At 41.5% G+C, this 26,642-nt stretch overlaps 1 protein-coding gene across 1 annotated transcript in view; it reads left to right on the forward strand.

Moving 5' to 3' along the window:
• Positions 1-26,642, forward strand: part of SLC35F1 (solute carrier family 35 member F1) — a 408,843-nt gene that overhangs the window by 374,128 nt on the left and 8,073 nt on the right. The window contains exon 7 of the mRNA XM_043592207.1: positions 2,943-3,097. Coding sequence (XP_043448142.1) covers positions 2,943-3,097 — 155 coding nt within the window. The remainder of the gene's footprint in view (positions 1-2,942; positions 3,098-26,642) is intronic.

The raw sequence follows: 26,642 nt of genomic DNA on the forward strand, positions 1-26,642 counted from the left end.
CTAACGTGTTCAGAACGGAGCTTTTTATTTTCCCTGAAAACGTGCCCTCTCTCAGTTCTCTTCATTTCGGTAAATGACGCCATAATTCACCCAGTTTCTAAATTAACCAGAACCCATGAGAACCCATGGGCATCCATGATGCCCTCCTTTCTCTCACTACCCACATCCGGTCTGTCACCAGGGCTTGTCGAGTTCCCTACACACCCGGCCACATCCCTTCATCTCCACTGCCATCCTGAGCAAAACGACCAGTATCTCCTGCCTGGATTAGGACACTGCACTTCTTGCTAGTCTGCCATGCTTTCTCCATCCAGTCCCTTCTCCACATAGCAGCCAGAGCTATCTTTTAAAGATGTAGATCGGGTGTTGGCCACCTGCTACCAACTCCTCAATGGCTTCCTGTTAACAACTAGAATAGGATGTCAATTTCTTTCTGAGACCTACAAGGCCCTGCATAATCCATTCTTTGCCTAATTGTCCACCCTCATTCCTTCCTTCTGCCCCATTCTGTTCATCCTGCACAAATGTTCTGGCCCTGGCAGCTCCTGGAACACATCAGGCTCTGTCACTGGGGTCCTTCATTTGCAGATCTCCCTACCTGAAATGTTCTTGTCCTGGATCTTCCCATGGCCATCTCTTTTTAGTCCTTGAGCATTCAAGGTAAGTGTTACTTGCACAAAGAAGCCTCAGCCAGTCAACCTTCCTAAAGCAAGCCCCCTGCCATTACCTATAAGGAACCATTTTCTTCCTTCTTAGCACCAAAGCAACTCTAAACTTCTCACCTATTCTGTTTTCCACTACTTTTCTGGCCAAAGGCAGAGTAGGTAGTCAGTGAATATGTGGTTGAATAACTGAGTGAATATAAAACATCAGATCCCACATGTGAGAGTCTACAGTGTGCCAGGTAATGTGATGGAAGGGTAGGATTCTGGAACTTTCTAATTCAATCATATTTAATCTAAATCAGTGAGATGGTAAAAAAAAAAAAAAAGAAAGAAAAAAAAGAAAAAAGAAAAAAAAGACTGGTGCCTGGACTATGTTCTGATCAAGTTTGACTACTTTTAGTGGATTTTTAGTGGATTAACTTAAGGATATATCTTGTTCCCAGTCTTTTAATCTCAGATTCCTTCAAGAAATGCTGAGATAATTTATGTCTTTCCATGTATTGATCATAGGTTATTTAGTATTGCACTTTCAGTAACTTGGTTTAAAGCAGGATGAATTATTAGTAGCATGAAACCCAATTACAGGAAAAGTGACCGTTTTTAGGGAATTAAAACTTCTGATGGTGAGTCAAAAGCTATCTGATATTACTATGTCTGAATATCTGCAAGAGGACGTGTACTTTGCTGAACTAGGAAAGTGGTTATTCTAGTGTCCTCTTAGGGCATTTCCACCACACTAGAGGGGGCTGTTGTACTGAGTTTGCTTACTTAATGTTCAAAATAATCTTTTTATATAGATTTGATGTGGCTTTCTTTAAACTGAGAATCAGAAATATATAGGATGATGATTTATGCCCTTAAATACTTTTCATATAAAAAAACCAAATTTCTCTTCAGAGGAATCACCAGTCTTCATAGGCAAAGGGACTAGGTGTCCAGCACCTACAAAATCCTCCCGAATTCATAGAATTCAGATGAAGCATTTGTCCCATGGCCTCACCAAAGACTTCATCAAGAATTCCTTTGGACAGGTCGGATACTTTTATTTTAGTAAAATGCCCAAAGGTCCACTGAATTATATTACTTGTGTTTATTCTATGCTTTATTCTTTCAGGGTAGAGAAATGAGCATTATTTTTGTACATTTGTGTTGTATCACCATCTAGGAAAAGGTGAACCAAATTCTAGATTTAGCCATAAACTCTTGATTCAGACTCAACAAAATCGTGTAGTTATGGAATCAGTACTAACAATTGTTTATCTAGTTATAATGAGAGACAATTTTAGAGAATGGGGGGGCTGACCATATAGCATTTAAGGACTTTCTTTTATCTTTCTGTTTTATTTTTTTTCCTTTTTAAAAAATTTTTCTAATGTTTATTTTATTTTTGAGAGAGAAGGAGAGAGAGACAGAGGGTGAGTGGAGGAGGTGCAGAGAGGGAGAGAGGGAGACACAGAATCCAAAGCAGGCTCCAGGCTCTGAGCTGTCAACACAGAGCCTGACGCAGGGCTTGAACTCACAGACCGCAAAACCATGACCTGAGCCGAAGTCGAATGTTTAACTGACTGAGCCACACCAGGCGCCCCTTATCTTTCTGTTTTAAAAAAACAATGAAGTGAAGCATTTACCTAACTACTTCTAAAATAGCAGAGCCCATATGTGAGAACCCACAGTATGCTAGGAAGGGTGATGGGGAAGTAGGACTGAGCAGGATTCACAGATCTAGAAGAAATTCACAGATCATGGTGTGCTCAGAGAATGAAGTGGTCTGCCCCAGGTCACACAGGATTCCAGTTCAATACTCTTAGTCCTCCTCTCTGTGATTCGTAAGCCCTTCCATTTTGAGGACTATATACTTCTTCATCATTGTGAGCAATACAGGAACCAAGTAATTTTGCAAACAAAAAAGAGATTTAAAAAAAAATGTTTTAAAAGACATAGACAGGAAACGTTAAGTACAGCACCATCGGAAACAGAATTCAGAAGCCTTGACCCCACATTCCGACGCTAGCCACTAAGAGGCACTCCTTCCCAGAAGAAGCAAAATATTAGTTATGGGGTGCGAAGCAGCAAGTTCATTTTCCACACGACGATTTTTTACATTTTATTTTATGTTTTAGCCATATGTTACCCAGTAATAAAGTCAGTTCGTACGGTGAAGAAAAACGCCCTGTGTGAGTGATCAGTGGTATGCACCAGCCCCCTTGGTCCACGCACTGTGGGTACTCAGAGGCCCCAAGGAGACTGTCACATCCCCTCTCTTTCCTCTCCTCGCAGGACTGCTCTACGTTGGCTTTAGCGCCTGCATGTTCGGTCTCTATAGCTTCATGCCGGTCGTCATAAAGAAAACCAGTGCCACCTCCGTCAACCTCTCCCTGCTCACGGCAGATTTGTACAGTCTGTTCTGCGGATTGTTTCTCTTCCACTACAAGGTGAGTAGAGTCAGTGCTCCTCTGTGAAGACAACACTTGGTGGGAAATAACCCATATAGGTGGGAATGCCCTGATCTGGAATGCCCCGGTGTTGTGTAGGGAAGCAGGAGCGCAACTCTGTGTGCTAACCCCCCAGATACTCACCTTGCCACCAGGAGCCAGAGGCACCATTTTGTCACAAGAGACCAGTAACGACAGGCACTTGATGGTGAATAAGAAACTGCCATGGAGGGAAGGGCTTTTGGAAAATGGGGGACAGTTTTTCTGACACCGTTCAACCCAGAAGCTACTCTTCTTCTAGCCTAAAGCTAGTAAGATTTGTACAGTTCCCAAACTATAACCACACAGTGGATTCTACCAAAGGCACTGGCAGGGTATGTTCTCATTGGAGAAAAGATAACAGTTCCCGCAATTTCTGTTTTGCAGATATTTTCATAGCAAGCTTGAGTGGAAAATGCTAATGCACTTGAAATATTGCTTCTTTACTGAAAGATTAGGGCTTGGACTAAACGAATGCAAAGAGATCTTTTGAAGCATTTGCAGTTAGTATATCAGCCCAAAGTAAAGAAGAAAGTATTCAGTCCAAACACAGCAGTCTTTTCAAATCCCAGATGACCAACCTGCTCACCCACAGCAGACAGGACTAATCAATTATGGCTCAGTGGAGTCAGATTCTATCTTTTAAACACTGCACTCACTTCAGACATTAACAGTTGATTGGGTCAGTGGAGACTCTGAACAGGGTGCAAAAGGACGAGTATGAAATATCCAGACAAACAAGACCAAACTAGGGCAGGCAAAAGAAGAGGCAGAAGAAAGAGATAATATACTCTGGCCGCTTCTAGCCAAGCGCCTCAGCAGTGATATTACAGCTAACACCACTAGCACATGGGTGTGGCCCACTGATGGGCCATGTTGGTGGGCAGGGCATCTACAACCAGGTCAAACCACGTTTGGAGGTTCCCTAAGAAAGGCTGAGCTGGAAAGAGTATGAGATGACCATCCTGAGATGATGCTGGCCCCCAGCGTCCCATATGGCCATGTTCCTGAAAGTCTCCTATCACCAGGGAGACTGGCTAACAATGCAGCTGAGGTGAAGAATCAGAAATATTACTGGATGAGCGAAAGTCATAGCCAAGAAACAGACTAAGAAGAGCAGACGCGGGTGGAAAAAAGATTACAAGCAAGGTTAGCTGAGAGGACCAGAAGCAGATCTGAAAGACAAGGGGTAGAGAAAATGGCCATGGCAGAAGACAGGGAAAGGGCTGCATCCCTGTTTTATAAGGAGCCCTGTGCCCAGTGTGGTGGCAAAAAAATGACAGCCTTTATACATTGTTTGTAATTTGTTTTGTCTAGAAGGTACAATCTCTGTTTCCTGAGCACACACTGGTCCTCATGGGGGTAAAAGTAAAAGTCACAGCATATTCCTCCATTTCTCCCAGTCACAGTGTTGGGACGAGCAGTTCTCCTGAGATGCCCCCTCCACCACACCCAATTATTTTCCAGAGCCCTGGGGACCACCTAGCCACGGTCTTACCTGTTCAGCACAGTGGCCACCATTTTTCTTCTCTCCTCTGCTGTTAGGCATCCACATCTAGTGCCTTCCCAAGTGTGACTTCGATCCCCAGCAATTATTCCTGTGATTGTTTTTATAAGCTCCTAAACTAGACAGATCCCTTTCACATTCCTTAAGGAAAGATGACGAGACCTATAGTTCTGACTGAGGACCATAGGCACTTCTTGGACGGCCAAGATCCAGTCTGGCCCCCAGCGTCCCTTATGGCCGTGTTCCCGAATGCCTCCTGTCACCAGGGAGACTTGCTAACAATGCAGATCCATGGGCCACACCTCTGATCGGATACTGGAATCAATATTTAGGGATGTGTGTGGGGGAGGCTGCACTATTAATAGGCTCCCCTGTGAAGCTGATGTCCTCTGACTTTGAGAACAGAAAGCTGAGAAGGATACCCGAACAGCGCCCCTTCCTATGCTTTCACTGACTTTTGGTTGGACCTGGGGCTCTCCATACGAAGCATCAGGGACTGAGAAGGCTGATGACAGCTCAGTTCTCACTCTCCATGGTCTATCTTCCTCTCCCAGCATGTGTGTGTTGCTTCTTACTTGGGATGAGGAAGTTTGCTGGAGAGGAAGCCATGTAGTAAGCCTTCATCATGCCATCAGAAGGGAGGCTGTGTTATCTGAAAATTGAATTCTTGTGTTCACCAATTTGGAGGTGTGGTGGATGTTTTTATTTCTCAAAGCAATGTTTCACCATGTACATATATTTTGTTACTGTTTAACAGATACATTTCTTTCCCACGATTGGTTCAACACAATAGGTGTTTTCTCTGGTTAAAATTGATCCCTATTGTCTTTTTTTTTTTTTTAATTAAGCTTCCAGGGCACCTGGGTGGCTCAGTCAGTTGAGCATCCAACTTCAGGTCAGGTCATGATCTCACAGTTCATGTGTTTGAGCCCTGCATCAGGCTCTGTGCTGACAGCTCAGATCCTGGAGCTGCTTCAGATCCTGTGTCTCCCTCTCTCTCTGCCCTTCCCCTACTCATGCTCTGTCTCTCTTTCTTTCTTTCTTTCTTTCTCTCTCTCTCTCTTTCAATAAATAAATAAATAAATAAACATTAAAAATTTTTAAATTAAACTTTCACGATAATAATAGATTCACATGAAGTTTTAGAAATAATACAGAGAGATCTCCATTTCCCCTTCACCTAGTTTTCCCCATTGGTAACATCTTACAAAGCTGTAGCACAATATCCGAATATTAACACTGATGCATCAGCATACAGAACATTTTCATCCCCACAAGGGTGCTCATGTTACCCTTCACAAGCATGCCTACTTGCTTCTCCCCCACCCTTCAGAATGCTGCAAAACTTTGTGTTTATTCTCCATTTCTCTAAATTTGTCACTTCAAGGATGGTAGGTAAATGGAATTAACCAGTAAGTAACCTTTTGGGTTTGACTTTTTTCACTCAGCATAATTCTCTAGAGATTCATCCAGATTGTTTCATATGTCAGTAGTCCATTCCTTTTTATTTCTGAGCACTTTTCCATGAGATAGATGTACCATGATTTATTTAACCATTCCCTCAGTGAAGGACATCTGGGTTTTTTTCTATTTAGGGCTATTACAAATAAAGCCGCTCTGAACATTCATATACAGATTCTCATGTGAACAGTTTTCATTGCTCTGCAATAAACAGCCAAGAGTCCTGGTTCAAGGCATATGGTCATAACATGTTTAATTTTATAAGATACTGCCAAACTGTTTTCCAGAGTGATCTATTGTCTTTTATTACGAATACATGTTCATTGTGAGAAAGTCAAAAAATACAGATAAATGCAATTACAAATTGATACAACTTTATAGTATATATGTTTTTATAGTATATATGTACTTTATAGTTCATTTGTATTTCAATAAAATACATTTTTATTTAATATGAAAAATATTTTATAAATTACATTTTTATTAAATGTAATTTATTAAATAAAATAAAATTTAATAAAAAACTACTTTGTTACATGCTTTATGTAAACTCAGCATGTATATATCCCCTTGTCATTCAATATCTATACATAATATGCATGTGAGTCTGAATGGGTGGTTCTCAACTCTGTCTACGCATTACAATCACTTGGAGAGAATATAAAACATAGTCATGCCCAGGTCCCACTCCAGAGAGTCTGATACTGTTTGGTCAGGAATGGGGCCTTTTCGAAGCTCTACAGGGGATTCATCACTTATCCTAATACACAACCAGAGTTGAGAATCACTCACAAGATTCTTTTAATGGATATATAGTATCCCGTGTAACAGTTTTAGTTACCCAGGTTGTCTCGACCATGGCACTATTGACATGTTAGACCAGGAGATTCTTTGTTGGGCTAAGGGGGTGTGTCTTGTGCATTATAGGATGTTTAATGGCATCTCTGGTCTTTGCCCACTCAATGTCAATAGCATCCCCCCAATATTGGCAATCAAAAATGTCTCCATATGTTTATTGAGAACCATTGATTTAACAATCCTTAATTATTGAATTCGGGTGATACCTCTTTTGGGCTAATATAAATAATTTGGGGACTGAGCGTATACTAAATTTTTGCTCACATTGAATGTTTCAGTGTTCTTCTTTTTTAAAATCATTTTAAAATAAATCTTATAATTGGTCCGTTTCATTTCTCTTTTGAAACAGAGATCTTTAAAATAGTTTGAGAATCCTATTGACCAATCAGGAACCCTGCAAAGAGGCAGTATTTGCAAAGCCCTGTTATTATGGTAACCAATATTACAACACAGACAATGCTCTAGTCCTCCTTCCCCTTCACTTGCATTGTACCTACAGTTGACTCTACACCTCTGAGTTCTTGAATAAATACTGCCTTGTACTGTTCTTTCCTTGTTTTATGAATGGAGTTTAATATCTGCAAAGAAATAAGTTGAATACTCAATTTAAATCTAGAAATAAAAACCTTTCCTTCTCCCCTTTTCTAAAAGAATCTCCCAAGCAGTGCTTGAATTTGCAGTCAAATAGACATTGTTTGGAAAATTCAGGACTTTATCCCCCTGGCCCAGCTTGCCTGCCTCTGAAATTGGCCTTGGGTTTCCCCAGATGGGAGGCTTTCTAGAGCTAGGGAGAAGGGTGGGTCTGAATGGCTTGTCGGTTTCCCACTAGAGCCAGATGGGCCATCTCAGAAAATTGGTTTTTAAATAATGCTTATTGGTGGTACTTTTATCATCATAAGCAATTTATGGTTAATGCAAAAATCTTGGCAAATTTTGCAAAGTTCAATAATGGTGATGTCATGTGATGGGTCATATTTGTGTGTGTGTGTGTGTGTGTGTGTGTGTGTGTGTGTGTTTGAGTTATTTAGTTTTTTATCATTGATTATAATATTTCTTTATATATGCTGGGTAGTATATACACTTGTCAGATACATGATTTGTAAATATTTTCTCCCACTCTGTAGTTGTCTCTTCATTGTCTTGTTAGTGTCCCTAGAATCATAAAAAGTTTAGTTTTGATGAAGTGCAATTTATCAATCTGGTTATACTTTTAAAAACATGAAAGGAACCAAGTCAATCCCACCATGGACCCCAGGCCACAAGTCTTCCCTGGGGGTCCCCAACAGTGCTCTTCTCCAGGGCTGCTCAGTTATGATTGCCAGTTGCCTCAAATCCCCTGTTCTGAGGGGATGGATAAAAGTCAGCCTAAGGAAGAGAAAATTCAGCTCAGGTGAGGGTGACTTCTAACTCTATAAAGAGTGTCGTGGAGAAGAGAGTTTAAGCCAGTAACCCTCAACCCTGGCTGCACATTGGAATCATCTAAAGAGTTTTAAAAATACTGATACTTGCGTCCCCCCTCCCACTGATCCTGATTTATACAGTCTGCAGTACAGCCTGGGTATTAGATTTTTGAAGGCTCCCTAGATGATCCTCTGATGCAGCCAGAATCGAGAGCCCAGTACTTTAGACTGACTTTATGTGGCTGCAGCCATTGGAACTAGGACCAAAGGGCGAAGATGATAAGATTATAGCTAAATAAAAAGAATCTTGTTAGCAATTAGCCATCTGAAAGTGGAAGGGACTGGCTTGGGAGTTACTTTCACTGGAGGAAGCCAGACACGACTGTGAGAGGGACAATGTGGAGGGGCCTCCCACTTCAGTACTTGCGATTGACCAGTGCCCTCCAAATCTCACTTGGTTTTACTATAGTCTGCACTTACAGTTTATTCCCTCACTTAATCATGATGTCTTTACTCTAAATAACCTTCTGGTCTGGTTATAAATATCTGCAAGTTGCAAGGGGGCGGGGGGCTATTTGCTCACAGATGTTGCTTACCCAGGCAGAACTAAATGATTAAATGAACCACTCCTGCCCAACATTGATTATTTGCTTTTTCTTGCTTTCCACTTTTGGAAGAAATTCATTCCCTCCCCCACCCGTCAGTACACAGTCTGTACCTTCTCCACCTCTTGTGCTGACTGCCATGCTGACTGGGCAATAAAGCCCCATGTCCCAGGGAAGCAAATGAGCTAATTCTGAATTAGACTACCTGCATGGTATAGTGCTCTTGCAAACTTACAAGACTTTTGAGAAGTGGTTATATGTGTCTCTTCTTTGTTATCTGACATCATTATTGAATCCAGAACACTAAATCTATAGCAATCCATGGAAAGTACAGAAAATGAGCTTTATTGGGCCTCAGAGACCCCCATCACCAAACCCAGAAAGAGATGTACAGTTTGATGGTGTATTGGCTTTTCAGGGTTAGAGCTTGATCAGTTATGAATTCTATCCCCTTATACTTATTGTGCAAACAGGACCGTTTTGAAATGGAAAGGATTAGATTTCTATGGCTGCTCTAACAAATTACCACATAGTGACTTAAACCAACACAGATTTATTATCTTACAGCATTGGAGGTCAGAAGTCTCATGGGGCTGAAGTTGTTAACAGAGTGTGTGGCTTCTGGAGGCTCTAGGGGAGAATCTGTTTCCTTACCCTTCCCACCCTCTAGAGGCTGTCTGCAGTCCTTGGCTCATGGCCCCAATCTCTGTCTGGAAGGCCAGCAGTATAGCATCTTCAAATCTGACCCTGGTGTGATCATATTGGGCCTGCCCAGATAATCCTTAATGTAATCACATCTGGGGAGTCCCTTTTACCACATAAAGTAACATACTCACAGCTTCCAGGGATCAGGATGTAAACACATTTGGGGGGCATCACTTCACTTGCCACAAGAGGACTATTAGTAATTACACCAAGATAAGTGAGGGTACATTGGTTCCAAGCCAGACCTGCTCAGACATAATGGCTGTGCTCTTTTAGAAGCTGCATCTGGTCAATGAAGACACGTTCTCCACCTAGATAGACACTGCACTCTGTTGAATTTCCCAGCTGATTTTTAAAGTCGTTCTGGCTACCTGCTCTTATGTGACTTTAACCAAGAGAACACTCAGGCATGTGTGGAGAAAATGGATTAGGGCTGGAGGGCTACTGAATGTCTCCTGGGTGAAGAATGAATTCAGAAACATGGTATGTTTAGTAGACCACAGACTGCCAAGTCAAAGGAGCCTAGACTGAAAGTGTGGCTTCTTTTTACTCTTTAATTACTTTGGACCAGGTATTTATCCTTTCCCAACTTCAGGGTGATGATACCTGCCTTATGGAGTTTTTGAAGGGAGTAGATGGTTTATAAATGGCAAACATTTCTCTGGTTAAATGTATGCCTCGGAATTAGTAATCCCTATCTCATTCCACTTTTAGGATACTAACTTATTTTAAGATTTTGTAACAAGGTGTAGCTTTTAACAACGTTTTGTGAATTTTCTCTTATTCCTTGTTTGAAAAGGCAAAACTGGGTCTCATGCATACAAATTTAGAAAATATTGTATCAGTCATTTTCCGCTGGATTCCTTGATTCCTTCATTGCTTACAATAGGATTTTTAGGTGATAGCCGTAAATACAAAACATTCAGGGGCTATTAAAATAAAATGCCAATAAATTCTTTTACAGTATGCCATCATATGTTGAACATTCTTCAGGAAGATAGCAGCCAGTGTTGAATATGCAGAATATTCCTTTTTGCTTGACATTTATAATAGAAAATGGCTTACTTCACACATTTTGCTATTACCTTTTCAAGGTTTAATATTGCCACAGAATAGCTGTAATAAAGTTGAGAGTAATTGCATAAGTAGTGATTATTTTTTGTAGCTGCATCAAAATAAACATGAAACTGATAGAGAAGAAATGAACATTGTAAATTCTCTCTAAATTCCTTTTAACGCTCCCCCTTGGCCACTGGTCTATATGGTTCCCCACACTGAGCAGCCTGAAACCACAGGTGATCTTATTGGAAGAGTAACATTTTAGGAAAGTAAAGGCTCCATAAAACTTATATTCACACATCAGGAAAAATGTTTTTATCATCCAAATATGCACTACTAAAAAAAGGGGAGAGAGTCATTTCAGAATCACTTGTCCAAGAAGGCTACTTCAACTATTCTGGGTAATGTGATTCATGTGAATTTTTTAGAATTTCATCTGTATGTGTTCATTAGAAAACATTCTGCCTGTTTAGCCTCATCTTTATACCTGACTGATTTTTGTAATTGCTGTGAGTTGTTTTTGACAAGTAATCATAAAAGTTTCTTACATTGTCAACTGCCTATTCTAGCAATCCACATTACATCCTGTGAGGACAGGTGTAGAGTCCCATGATCCTCCCTGACCCATTCTGTCAGCCACTAAAAATTTTATCCCACATGTGCCAGTTTCTCTAACTGGTTTTGTTGTTCTTGTTGTTGTTGTTGTTGTTATAAGAGACTTGGCAAGAAAAGTTTAGTAACCTCGGATGTGGGTATAACTTAATAATACATGATTATACACTGAATCTCAAAGAACTTCGTTCAGCAAATATTTATTTATTCTATGCCTGCTATGTGCCAGGCACTGTTTGGGTGCTTAACTTTTTATTTATAAATAAAGATGACAAGAACACTAAAAATCACCAAGTGGATTAATGCAAAGGCTGAGATTCCAAACCACTGAAACTTGAATAGACCAACAATCTCAAGCATCCTTAATATCTGAGTGCCAGTGCCAGAGAGTTTGCAGAGGTTGCGTTAACAGTGGAATCTTTCATTAGCTGGGGATCAGGATCCGGAGCCAAGCAACCGTTGATCCTCTGTGGCCGTGAGCAATTTGAGTAATGCAACTGCCCTTGAGCAGCCAAGGCAGGCAGCCTCAGCCTGTGGCAGCCGGTGAGCATAACAGCAATAGTGCACAATCTTACTTATAAAAATACCCTCAGAGGCAGCTTGTTGTATTTCCTTTGGTAAGAACGGAATCTTCAAAGGCTATGATTTTTAAGTGCATAATACTAATTATAAATGGGAGATTTTGATTTTTTTATTATTTTTTTTAATTTTAGAGAGAAAGAGCCTGAGCAGGGGAGAGGGGAAGAAGGGGGAGAGAGAGAGAGAGAGAGAGAGAGAGAGAGAACCTTAAGTAGGCACCATGCTCAGCACAGAGCCTGACACAGGGCCCGATCCCACCACCCAGGGATCATGACCTGAGCCGGACTTAAGAGTGGGGTGCTCAACAGACTGAGCCACCCAGGTGCCCCTAAATGGGAGGTTTTAAATTAATGCTTACCTTTTATGACTCTTTTCATATTTTTTAAACTGTCACTGCTGAGTAAAGAGTTGGAGAAATTGGCATCATTGAGGCCCCAAAGTATTTCACATGAAATACGGAGGTGATAGAGCAATGAATGTTTGAACTTGGTTTCCCCCTGCCTGAAAGCTCAGTACAGAGTCTTTTGAGAGCACCATCTTCCTAAATTAACTAGGGTAAGTGCTGCTAGCTTCTGCAGACAGGAGGCAATGCTCCCCATGTAGCCATTCGGAAACCCAGACTCCTTCCATGTTGTGGCTCTGCCATCCTCTAGGGCGGGGATTAACAAAGTAGGATCTGCAAGCCAGCCCCTTGTTTTCATAAATACAGTTTTATTGGAGCACACTCGTGCCCATTTCTTTATATATTAACCATGGCTGCTCTTACCCTACAACGACAGCATTGAGTAGTTGTGACAGACACTGTGTGACCCACAAGCCTAAAATATTTATTATCTAGCCCTTTAAGAAAAAGTTTGCCATCCCCTGGGCTAGGTTCTTAGAGTTTCTATTGAGACAGCCTGGAGACTTCTATGGCTGTGTCTAGAGTAGTATACATAACCTCTTGCTCATTCTTTTGGCCAGAACTCAGTCACATGGCCACACCTAATCGCAAGGGAGGCTGGGAAATGTAGCTAAGCTGTTCATACAGGAAGGAAAGAATATAGGTTCAGTGAAGTAGCCAATCTCTGCCACATTAGCAATTCCCATTTACTAGAAATAGTGGAAGGATTAGACAAGTTGGGATAGATTGTGAGGCAGGTCCAGAACTGTAGCCAGAAGTCTGAATTCCTTTTACAAAAGTCTATTCATAAACTACACATCACAAATATTTTGAACTCACATTATCAGGACAAGCTGTAGGGAAAACAGAATGAGCTAGAAAGGTTGCAGAAGTTTCAAATGGAAAGGCTTGTGGTTGCACTGGAGCATAGCCAGGAAAAACCAGCTAGTTGTCTCCCAGGAGAATGCATGGGATGTGCTCGTCACTAGGTGCACAGTCCAGCCCCCTCCTACATACTCAGACACCTAATTTTGTCATCCAACCTGTATGTGTCCATCTTCCATTGTCTAGAAGATAAACGAGCCAAGCTCACAGAAGCAAGGCATCAGCTTGCTGAGATAAAGAACAAAGCTTGGCTCAAACCTAAAGGCTAAAGCAGAGCCACCCCTCCACACATCTTCAGGAGCTACCAAGACTAGTTTTCAACTCTGTAAGTGTTGAGAGTTTTTATGTACTCCCTTCTATTAAAGATAATACTGTCCCTCCCTCATTTCCTGACTTCTGTTGTACTGTTTTTATATTATCAATGATTTTAACAGTGCATTTTAATCAACATAATCTTTATGGGTTTTAAGCCATATTTCCATACTTAACTACATTTCCTATGTATACCACCAGTCCCTGAAACGCAGGCTCTTGTTTTCTGCATTCTTTATTTTGCCTTATGTCTTAGATTTTATCACTACTGCTATTGTTAGGAAGCAGGGCTGCTATGTACAGTTGTACAGGCTGTCCACAGTGCAATTTGTCCATTTCTAGGAAATACTTTACAACAGATGCTAGTCAAGTGCCTTGAAGAAAGAAAAAGTTCACAGTCACTGGAAAAGTGCCATTGGGCTGGCAGTGCGTCTGTCAGGAAGTGTTCACAGGGACTTGAACAGTATCTCCCAAGTCTTTACTTCCTTGAAGACATTTCTTATATTTATTTATATTCAAAGGGTAACTTTCCTAGGTTACATTTTCTTTTTCTCAGAACTTTATAGTTATTGAGATTTGTTTAGTTTAGTTTTGTTTTGTTGAAAAACTGAGAACTATATCCAATCCTTTTCAGTCTTTTGAGTTACTGGATTTTATTGTTCAGTAGTTTGGAGGTTTCTCAAAAAAGGGCCTACAAGTGTCAGATCTCTGGGTTCTTTTTGTTTGAGAATGTCTCTGGTGTCTTTACACTTGTAGGTCAGCTTGGTCAGTGACCTGTCCCATTCCCAGGAGTACAATTCCTTGGTGGCCTTGAACTGCCTCCCCCACCCCCACCACCCCCACTGCCCAGTTCTCCTCAGAGCCTCAGATAATGGTAGATTCCAAGGCCTCCCCATCCCGCCTCCTTGAGACTATGAGGAAGTATGAAAGGGTGTCTGTTCCTGAGAATGTTTCCTTGACTTTTCCCTGAGTTTGCCTAATCGCCATTTAATCTATTCTTTCCAAATTAGAGAGATCTGAAAGTAAGTATATCCACCAAAATGTGAACACAAGGCCAAGGGCAGATAGAATGGCAAAGTTGTTGCATGTCAGGCTCCAGAGTCAGACCACCTGGGTGTTAATTTCAGCTCGCTCTCTACCAAAGGGTCCCTAACTTTTTCATACCTTAGGCCCCTTTGTTGGTCTGGTAAAGCTTAGAGATCCTTTTCACAACGTTTTCACATGTCTAAAATAAAATACTTGGCATTACAAAGCAGGCTGATTATATTAAAATAAAGTTAACAAAATATTTTTAAAATGTGATGATATAGTAATATACAAATCACGGGATCTAGAAGCACACCTAATAACTACTGTCATTTCAAAGCAGTGATGAGTGCAGATCTGGAATGATCTGCAGCAGTCGTCATGTGCTATGAAATATACGTGATTTCTGTTGGCAAAAATTCCAAGGTACTGCCGATACCAGTGCGGCTCATTGCTTACGTTTATAATGGAGAAATGTTAAATGACAGAGGTCAATGGAGATAAAAATCCAGGGTCTTTGTCTAGGTTTACAGCACCCCTGAATTCTATACAGCAACCCCGGACGCTAGCCAGTTATACAGCCTCGTGCAAAAGTTACTTAACTACTTTCATCTCTAGTTCCTCCTTCAGCAAATGGGGGTGATAATAGTAGATGCTGTGTAACTGGCAGCATCAGAGTTCCCGGTACAGAAATGAGTATAGAAATGTAAATCACTCCCTGCAGTGGCTGGCACAGTGAACACTCAGTAAATAATGCCATTATTAAGGATGGTAGACTTTTGAGGGCTTGTATTTTATGTTCCGCACACTTTCAAGTATTGCATAAATTACGTAGTGCTGAAACCATGTGCATACGTTATTTTTATAACCGTAAAACGATAAAGTTGTTTCTATGCCGAAAATACATAAAGCTAGCAATACTCTCTTAATAAAAAGGAGGTCTAAATACGAATCTCTGCCATTGCAAGATGCGCCAGAAGTGCGACCAGACACTGATCGGAAGGTTTCAAGGGGTTTATTCTCAGTTTTAATAGACAAGCATGAACACAAAGGGTGTCTGTTTTCCTCATTATTTTCACGTAGCAAAACTCTTCGCTCATTACATTGCCAAGGACTAACTTAGTCACATGCCGAGTCTCTTTCTCATTTAAATCGATTTGGGCTGCGGTTTTATTTTAAAAATAAATACATTGTAAACCATTCTGTGGAGCTTCATATTCAGGAAGGTAACTCAGTTGAGCTTGAATGTAAATTTGGTGAGTGGCTTTACGTCCAGTTCCTTCTCGATGCTGCATGGAACCCGGGCATTAGTGTGCAGAAGAGTAGCTGTGTGTAGTTGCTCTGTGGAGATCTGTCTCACAGAGAAAGCAGTTATTGATTGTACTGGTAGTTTCCTTTGTATACTAACCAGTTCTACCTTTAGATAAAAGGACTGACCTTAAGTGAGAAGTAAGTACCAAGCTCCTGATGACAGAGTTCCCTTTCTGCTGGATCCTTGATACAGCACCTAGCACAGCGCCTGGTGCAGTATGTGTTCAGCAATTATTTATTCAGTGCAAGGCTCATCTCTACAAGAAACATTAAAGGTTAAACCTCACTTTTCTAGGCTGAACATTATCTAGGAATTTTCACATTAGAAGCAAAAAGGCTGTTGATCGATATGGACTCTTAAATCTCCAGTGGATGTGACCAGCCGAAAAATAAAGAAAAAAAATAGATCCCACGATAGCAAGCCACTATTTTGATTCATTCTTTGATTGAATTGGTGGATTGCTTAGAGAACGTCTTCAGGTAACACGGAGCTTAGAAAACTGGTTCAGTGTCATAGTAACTATTACAGTATCGTGGGGGTGTGGAAGAATGGAGCTCGCAGCAGGGATTGAAAATTTGCAGAGAAATGTATTCTTTGTATAGGAAGAATCCTATGTAACATTCAGACATTCGTAAGTCATCCCACAGCGAAATTGTGAATTGAGTCATTATCACATACTATATTGCCATATCTATATTTATATTGTTTACATGCACAGAGGTCAGCAAAGTGGTAAGAGATCAGATTATACATATTTCGGGCTCTGGAGGCCAGGCGGTCTCTGTCACAGCTACTCAACTACCATGGACATGGCTACCTTCCAATAAAACTTTACAAAACCAGGCAGCTGCCAGATTTGTTGGTTTACTGACACCCGATGTAAACCATGACTGTCCTTGCAAACTTTTCACTAATCCTCAGCACCAGGAAACGGCCATCTCCTCTGAAAGGTGTGTCATTAATAAAGCTACTGAGAGCTGTACACAAAATGTTACAAATCTCTTTGCATTTCATGTGTACAGACTTGCTTGTAAGGCTAATTGTAATAATTCTCCCTAGTTTTAGCATTAAGCGGTGCATGCGCCTTCTGTTTCAGTTCTTGGTGGCATCTAAGGCCATATCTGTTAGTTTTGTTACAGGGATACCCACGGCATGCATTCAGTCCAGGGAGATGTCTTCAGTTTATTGGTTTGTTATTTGCATTTTGCACAGAGGCATGAGTGGGGTGCCAGTGCAAACCCGTGGCCCTGAGCGAAGATGTGAAAGGGAAGGGATATTAAAGTCATCACTTACAGAGAAAGATGAAGCAAAGGCATCTGTAGACATGAAGCACATTCCAAAAGTTTCATCTATATAATGTGCCTCAGAAGAACCGGCAATATCAGATAACAATAATATTATCAAATTAACTTTCCCAGAATCACATGTCCAGAGAAAAGAGGCCCTTACACACAGGCTAGACAATAAAGGAGGTCATTTCCAAGTGACAAATCTCTTTACAGTTTGGTGATATCTCACTTTGCCCATCTCCCTCAAAACTATAGTCAGAGACATCATGGATGGTTATGGTCCTATCAGTTCATGGATATCAAATATAGAAGACAGCTCTCGATTCTGATTTTTTAAAATGTGTGTATATAATGGTAACAAACCCAAAGTTCAAAATGTTTTTAAGCCTTGGGGCGCCTGGGTGGCGCAGTCGGTTAAGTGTCCAACTTCAGCCAGGTCATGATCTTGCGGTCCGTGAGTTCGAGCCCCGTGTTGGGCTCTAGGCTGATGGCTCCGAGCCTGGAGCCTGTTTCTGATTCTGTGTCTCCCTCTCTCTCTGCCCCTCCCCCGTTCATGCTCTGTCTCTCTCTGTCCCCAAAATAAATAAACGTTGAAAAAAAATATTTAATAAAAAAAAATGTTTTTAAGCCTTAAGACATTAGATAATTTTATTTTTTTTTAGTCTTTTTTTTTTTTAAATATAATTTATTGTCAGGTTAACTAACATACAGTGTATACAGTGTGTTCTTGACTCCGGGGGTAGATTCCCATGATTCATCACTTACATACAAATCCCAGTGCTCATCCCAGCAAGTGCCCTGCTCAGTGCCCATCACCCATTCCCCGACGCCCTGCCGACCCGTTGCATTAACCCTCAGTTTGTTCTCTGTATTTAAGAGTCTCTTACAGTTTGCCTCCCTCTCTGTTTGAAATGATTTTTATAACAAGTACAAAATTTAATTTAAAAGGGGAATAAGACACTAACACTGTTGTTGAATGTCTATCACACTTGTGATAGCACATTATGGATTTTGAGGATTATACCATACTGTGGAAATGTAGTGATAACGATGTTGTAAGATTTTATTATGGAATAACCAAATATTCTGGGCGTGATGCCAATACTTCTTAGTGATATTTTGGAATTAGAAAGTGAGTGTTGAGGGTTACTTAAGAGAAGGTGGAAGCTATTCATCAGGTACCAAACTTATTTAGAAAAAAATTATTAACTATTAAAACCATAATGTGATTTCCCTCTTGACATCTGCCACATCATGATATTATTTACAATCAATTACTCATCCATTTATTTTATTTTTCTGTCTTTCCTGCCATTACCAGGTACATGTGAGACAAAGAAATAAAGAATCCCAATATGGTTGTGGGAGAAGCTAATTTTTCATTTTGTCAAAGGTTCCCCCCCTTCACAGCCGTGATAATATTTCTTGGTGATTGTTTCTGTGAATTGAGAAAGAATAGCATCCAACTTCATCATTGATCCATTAAGGTTATTCCAAGATGTGTTGAATTAAAGTTGAGTCCTTCCCATATGCATAAATATATGAATTGCTTTCAGAAGCGTGAATGTAAGCAATAGAAGAACAAAAAGAATTATGTTGCAATGCAGTTAATGAAACAGTTGGGAGATGGGAAGAGAATTGGGTGGAGGGTCAAGGCCTTGGGCACTATGTCAGCTGCCACTACAAGATGGTGCCCTGAACACTCTATTGAACCTCCCTCAGCGCCAAGACGTTCATCATAGTACTCCGTACTTCTCTGAAGGTTGGTTTTTAAAAACTGACATGAGATGAAAATACTTTGGAGGAAGTTGACAGCGCTTTGTTTGCTAAGATTACCATACTTAAGCAGTGTTGTTATTAATTGTGCTTTCCTAAATATGGTTCTCTCCACTTAGAATACTTCTCAGGTTGCAAGAATGGAGACCGCTGGAGAAATGGGAGAACTTTATAAACACTGGAAGGAATTATACCTACAACAACAAATAGTTTATGCTAGTACCATAGAAGATGTTAAGTGTACCTCCTCTCTGTTTAAAGAGATGATATGTGAAAATATGGGAAGAAATGCACCATGAGAAATGCTTAGAAAAAAATCACACACCCTCAGAATAGTCAGCTTCAGTAATTGAGATTCAGTCTTCATTTCTCTTCGTTGCTCCTCCTCTAAAATGTATTCTATTTCTACTGTCATCATCTTAGTTCAAACGCCAGCATCTCTCATTTAGACCATTGCAGTAGTCTCCTGGTCTGCCTGCTTCCACTTAATTCATCGCTACAATTAATCACCCACCAGCAGCCAGAGTGATCCTTTTATTTTTTTCTAAGTTTATTTATTTATTTTGAGAGAGAGTGCACGTATGCGAGCTGAGAGGTAGGGCAAAGAGAGAGGGAGAAAGAGAATCCCAAGCAGGCTCCACGCTGTCAGTGCAGAGTCTGGACTGCACTGAGCTGCACTGGAGCACCGGGCTCCATCCCACAAACCGTGAGATCATGACCTGAGCCCAAATCAAAAGTTGGACACTTAACCGACTAAGCCACCCAGGCGCCCCCAGAGTGATCCTTTTAAAACACCAATTAAATAGTATTCTCCTCTGCTGAACACCCTTCTTTCTCATTGCATTTTGAGCAAAATTTAAATGCCATGCTGACCTCTAAGGGCCTACACACTGTTCCTGAGTAGCCTACGCTTTTATGGCTCCAACCTCCACTCTTGGCACTTGCGCACCATAGTGTGTTTCCCTTTAAAAGGGGGAAATGCGGTGCCTGTGTGGCTCAGTGGGTTAAATGTTCGACTTCAGCTCAGGTCATGATCTCACGGTTTGAGAGTTCGCCCCCCACGTTGGGCTGTGTGCTGACAGCTCAGAGCCTGGAGCCTGCTTCAGATTGTGTCTCCCTCTCTCTCTGCCTCTCCCGAGCTTGTTCTTTCTCTCTCTCTGTCTCAAATAAATAAATGTTAAAGAAAAAATTGAAAAAAAAATTTTTTTACATTTATTTCTTTTTTGAGAGACCTAGAGAGACAGAGCACAAGTTGGGGAGGGCCAGAGGGAGAAGGAGACACAGAATCTGAAGCAGGCTCCAGGCTCCGAGCTGTCAGCCCAGAGCCCGACATGGGGCTCGAACTCACAAGCCGTGAGATCATGACCTGAGCCGAAGTCGGAGCTTCATCGACTGAGCCACCCAGGCACCCCAAGAAAACATTTTTAAAACGGGGAAATAATCATAGCTTCCTCATGAGTTATTAGGAAGGCAAATAATGTAAATCCCATTAAACAGCACCTGGTACACAGAATGCACTCAACTATGAATTAATACTAAGTGTTAGACATCAGCGACATTGGCTATCCTTCTAGTTATAGACCTGTGCCCTTTCCTCCTTGGGACCCTTGCTCTTGATGTCCCCCTGCCTGGACTTGCTCTTCTCCAGGGCCTCCCATGGCTGTTTCTGTCTCAACTTCAGTGCCTCATCTGCAGAGAACACTTCCCTCACGATCTAAGTAGCTTCCACCAGACTCTCACGTCACCTGTCACCTGTTGGTTTCCTTCATAGTGTTTCCTAAAATCACATTACAGATTAATTCCTTCTAATGTTTTCAGTCTCATCTCCCACAACAGACTGGAACCTAGGAATGGCGTTATATCCAACATATTTATCATTATATCCTCAGCTCATGAAATGGTAGAAACTCCATTCAGATGGACAATGAAGTGATAGCTAAGGTCTCGGCTCACAGGTAATTCAAGTTACTGAATGAATAATTCATTGCTGAGTCTATTAGTTCTATATGGCTGCTGTAACAGATTACCACAAACTTGGTGGCTTAAGACAACAGAAATTTATTCTCTCACAGTTCTGAGGACCAGAAGACCAAAATCTGTTTTAAGGGGTGTGCAGCTGCACTCCAGCAGACTCTAAGCCTAGGGTGGGTGATGGTCCAGTGAGGCCAAAGGAAAGACCCAGAGACAGTGATCAAAAGGTAGGTTTGTTGGGGGAACCTATGCCCAGGGAGCATCTGCTGTTGGGATCTACGTGCAGCAAGTGCTTGTATCACAGCAACTTAACCCAGCAACTATCAGTAGCCCTTCCCCTCCTCGCATGGCCAGCATTTCCAAAACATCAAGGTGTGCCACATGGGCACTCCTCATTACGGGAGGGATGCTCCAGGTTGGCCACCTCCAAAGCACCTGACCTTGAACACTGAACAACACATTCTGCTTTACATTCTGCTTGCTGGGAATGTAGAGGGAGGACAAGATCTCTATGTTTTCAAGATGGTGATTAACAAGGGCATTCAGGGTGTGCTTGTACCAACTGGCCGTCCAGCCTGTACCATATACCTGGCCAAAATTCAGCAGTTATGCTCCATCCAGAGTCTCTTGGGGAGAATCTGTTCGCTGCCTCTTCCAGCTGCTGTGGCAGCCTTCATTCCTGGGCTTATGGCTACACATCACTACAGTCTTTAAGGGGAGCATCTCCAAACTCCCTCTGCTGTGTCTTTGCATATCCTTCTCTGTGTGTCTAATCTCTCCCTCTGCCTCCCCTCATAAGATACACGTGATTGCACTCAGGGCCCACCTGAACCTAGCTATGTTAGTGTGTGCTTAGGCCTCCATAACAAAATACCACAAGCTGGGCAGCTTAAACAGCAGGGATTTATTTCTCACACCTGGAACCTGGAAATCCAAGACCAGGGTCCAGCAGGGTTCAATTTCTGATGAAAGCTCTCTTCCTGGCTTGTAGACGTCCACCTTCTCAGTATGTCCTCACTTGGCCATTTCTCCATGTGTATGTGTAGAGGTGGGGGAGGTGGGAGAGAGAGCTCTCTGGTGTCTCATAAGGACACTAATTCACTAATTCACCTTTATGACCTCATTTCACCTTAAATACTTCCATAGAGGCCCCATTTCTAAATATAAGACACACTGGGGGTCATGGCTTCAAAATACATATTTAGAGGAGTGGACATGATTCAGTCTGTAGAGCCCAGGATAATCTATCACCTCAAAATCTTTAACTTAATCATATCTGCAACGACCCTTTTTCAACTGAAGTAATTAACATTCAAAGGTTCCAGGTATTAGGATATGGATGGGTGCCACTTTTCAGCCTACCACACCGAGGAAGCAAAAGGAATTGCTAAACTTACATATACTTGTAGGTTCTCAAAGATGGTTTGTGCTGACAGGGGGTGGTTGCTCCAAATTAATAAAATAAAGCAGAATAGAAACTTATGAGGATTCCTGTGACTTATGTAATTACACATCATTGTAAGAGAGCTCAACATGAAAATAAGTTCAAACACTGAGCCTATAAACCAAGGGTTTATTCTTTGCATTGACAAAAAACCTTCCACTCCAGATGGATTGATTGCTGTTGCCAATTCCATAAATGCATTTGCAATTCAATTTGATTCATGCTGACCTTTTCAGAAAGAACTATTGAGGAAATTTTCAAATCTATCTGTGCTTTAGCATTTACTCTTTGTGATGTAAAGCTAACAATAGCTGACATTTATTGAACATTTACTATGTGCCAAGCACTGCACCAAAAATTTCATATATGTGAAAATATATATATATTTATGAAATATACATATTATGAAAAGTTTCATACACACACACACACATACACTTCATTTAATGCTCACAACAGCCCCATGTGGGAAGTATTACTATCTTTAGTTAACAGACAAGTGACCAGAGGCCTGGAGAGTTAAGGAACTTGTCCAAGACCACAGAGCAAGAAAGTGGCAGAGATGCGAACCTCACCATTCTCACCAGAGCTCATTCTGTGAGGCCCTGCTTGATATTCCCCAGAAAATATCATTAAATATTCCATTTCTAAAACTTGCCATGGAGAGAAATTGTTATGAAAGGTTTACATCAGCATTAAGACCTTTAGTATAACCAGATTTTCCTTTTGTCAATTGCATTAGGGTTCTCCAAAGACCTAGAACCAATAAGACATGTGTGTGCTTATGTATCTTTCTCTGTCTCTATCTCTAAGAGGGCCAGGACAGGCTGGGGTTGGGTGATCCAACTTCATTGCTGAAGGGTCTGGGCCCTTCAGTGCCTGGATTGGGTTGTTGAAGTTTCCCCTTGACTGTAATCACAGGCCATAGTGATACTAAGGAATGCCTAGGGATCTCGTGTATTCCAGACATAGTATTCCTTACCTTCATCATGAAGTAGCAGCCCAATTTCCCTTGGAAACCCAGATCAATCACCCCAGCCAGCACAGCGACGAGAACTCCCTTCTTTGTTAACTGAGAAGCATGAAGAGCCCAAAGCAGTTGGGTGGCAGTCTTCACTTTCAATTCAGTGGAATGATTGTTGTGTCTCCTGGTAGCAGTATTCCTCCCTTTGGAACTAAGACTTTTAGATCAGCAGAGCAGAACGGTGCAGTAACAGGAAGCAAAAATTTTACTAGTGGATCACTAGGGGAAATAGGACAGGGTGCCACTCCTATTTCCGCCTCGAGATTCATTGTACCGGAACAGTTCTGTGACATAAGTTGAGCTGCAACACTACCACTTCTATAAACTCAGTATGTTTCACTGGCTTTCAATTTCAGTCTCCTGTAAAATCACTCCAAGCCCCATGTGCACCCCCGTGTTGTGTGGAGGGAAAATAGATGTCTGATGATGCAAGAGTCCGAAGGAATGCGGGAGTGAAGGCCACTGCTCAGCGTCCCTCACACACAAATGTAATCCCTTTTTGACTAGTGATAAGAAGAAGGAAGCACAGAAAGGTGACATAAATGAGGCATCTAATGGCCTTTGTTGTAACTGAGCCTATAATTAAACACTCCCACAGAGTAGGCCCCTTTTATTCCACTTCTGGCTTCGCTATTCTGGTCTTCTTTTGCTGGACTGCTGAGAATAGAAATCTGCATGAATGAGGATTTCTATCAGTTCATCAAACCAAGTGAAAATGTCTGTTTGTCATATAAAAGATAATGTCAGAAATCCATTTTTAGCTCCCTGTTGCTGTACTCATGTGTGAAATTACTCACAGGGGAAGATATTTGCCCGTAAAAGAACCCTTATTGGCCTTGGATGTGATTGGCTGCACAAATTATACTGCCAGATGAATTGGTTTTGCAAATCAAACAGAAGGCCTCATAAACTGAACTGGGATCACAGTGCAGGGCACAGCCCTGCCCTGTGACAGTGTCAGGGCCCTGTTTGCTGCTTCTCTCCTTAGCAACATGATGGCTGGAGGATAAGTTGTTCTCCAAGTATGTAAATCTTTGCAATTCCTTGGTTTGTTGAAATAGAGAGACCATTTGGTATTTTGACTGAGGTACTCATTGATTTATTTTCCGTCTTGATTAGATTAGCATGAATTTGGGGTTATTTTCTATCTCCTTTGGAGAAAGAATGGGGAAGGAGGGATTGAGGTCAGTACTGCTGGTCTCTGGAAACAACCGATTTTAGCGTTTGTCAGTAGATTGTGTGCCGTGCCCACATTTGGTATTTTCCCATGCTATGACTTATGACTTAGAAGAAAGAAATCGTGCAATATTTAGCGAGAGATTTAGCCCTTTTTTTTTCTTGGAAAAAAAAAGAAAAGGAATGAGGAAGAAAGAGAATGAGGAGGAATAAGAGGAGGCAAGAGCAGGAGACAGAGCAACAATAGGCAGGTCTGAAGAATTTGAAAAAGCTCTGTCCTCTCCAGGCAATATATTTCCAGTTCTGTAAACTCAGAAGACAAACTTTTGTTTTTTCAATACTCTTAATAATAATAAAAATGATCTTGTTAGTTCAGTGCAGAGCCAAAATTAGGAGGTCAAGCATCAACTTGTTTATGTGGGCATTTCGGTGGAGCCAAGTCTGTCTAGTTGCCTTGCCCTGAATAGCAACTGGCTCAGACCCAGCAGCAATAAATCAGGAACAGGGGAGAGCCTTTCCTTGCAGGAACCCAAGCAGGCCACGGCTTACAGCCTGCCCAGCCAGGACCAGCCTCCCCTGCTTCTGCTCCCCACCGTGGCACTCCCAAGCTCCAGGTGTGATCCCCAACCCACTGAGACACACACAGCTGCTGAGAGATGAGTTGTCCTTGGTGAGCTGTCCTCTCTTGCTTCTCCACCCCAGGACTCTCAGCGGATTGGTTGTTGCCCAAAGGGTCCACCCTGCAATTTACATATCAAGTGGGAACCCAAGAGACCTTGGATGCCCCTTTTAGTTATAAAAGCCAGTTTTCTCAACCCGTAATATTTGGATTTAAAAATTTCACTATGGCAGCATTGTATTTCATTGTGATTCACTCTTAACTAGCATTTTGCATTGCTCAGTCACTGGTGAATCTTTTTTTTTAAATATGAAATTTATTGTCAAATTGGTTTCCATACAACACCCAGTGCTCATCCCAACAGGTGCCCTCCTCAATGCCCATCACCCACCCTCCTGTCCCTCCCACCCCCCATCAAACCTCAGTTTATTCTCAGTTTTTAAGAGTCTCTTATAGTTTGGCTCTCTCCCTCTCTAACTTTTTTTTTTCCTTTCCCCTCCCCCATGGTCTTCTGTTAAGGTTCTCAGGATCCACATAAGAGTGAAAACATGTGGTATCTGTCTTTCTCTGTATGACTTATCTCACTTAGCATAACACTCTCCAGTTCCATCCACGTTGCTACCAAAGGCCATATTTCATTCTTTCTCATTGCCACATAGTATTCCATTGTGTATATAAACCACAATTTCTTTATCCATTCATCAGTTGATGGACCTTTAGGCTCTTTCCATAATTTGGCTATTGTTGAAACTGCTGCTATAAACATTGGGGTACAAGTGCCCCTATGACTGACGAATCTTTAAACTAGTATGGAACCTAGAACCGCCAATCTGCGTCATCTGGCTTTCTGTTGGGAACAAAATTGGCTTATTTGTTCTCAGCCTAGAAATCATGATTCGATGTGCCAGTTGGTCTAACTTTATATGTGCGTTTTCTATCACAGTGTATGGAACTACAGGGGGAAGTATACTGTTCTACATGGCAGATCATTCAGGAGAGTTTTCACAAACTTAACTAAAAGTCTCATTTTTCCCAGGCATGACTTGCCACTGAAATTGCTAGGCCGTCTCCCTTCATGGAAATTCTTCCCGACAGCTTTGGAACCTCACACTTCCCTGCCTGTGCTGTCTAACCTTGGGAATGACCAGTCACTGCCCTTTATTGTTCTAGTTACCTATCGTTCCATTGACTTCTGAAGCAACTGCTAAGTTTGCACATTCCCAGACTCTACCTTCCTAAGTATTTTCTGCTAAAGAGTTAAAAATGTGGAAAGGTTTAATTACATCTGTATCTGTTTAAAAGAATAAATGTGGGGGTGCCTGTGTTGCTCAGTTGGTTAAGTGTCTGACCCTTGATTTTGACTCAGGTCATAATCTCACGGTCGTGACATTGGGCCCCGTATTGGGCTCCATGCTGAGTGAGGAGCCTGCTTGGGATTCTCTGTCTCCCTCTCTCTGCTCCTCCCCTCTCCCTCAAAATAAATAAATATACTTTAAAAAAAAAG

The sequence above is a fragment of the Prionailurus bengalensis genome, chromosome B2 (genome assembly GCF_016509475.1).
Source record: "Prionailurus bengalensis isolate Pbe53 chromosome B2, Fcat_Pben_1.1_paternal_pri, whole genome shotgun sequence".
NCBI lineage: Eukaryota > Metazoa > Chordata > Mammalia > Carnivora > Felidae > Prionailurus > Prionailurus bengalensis.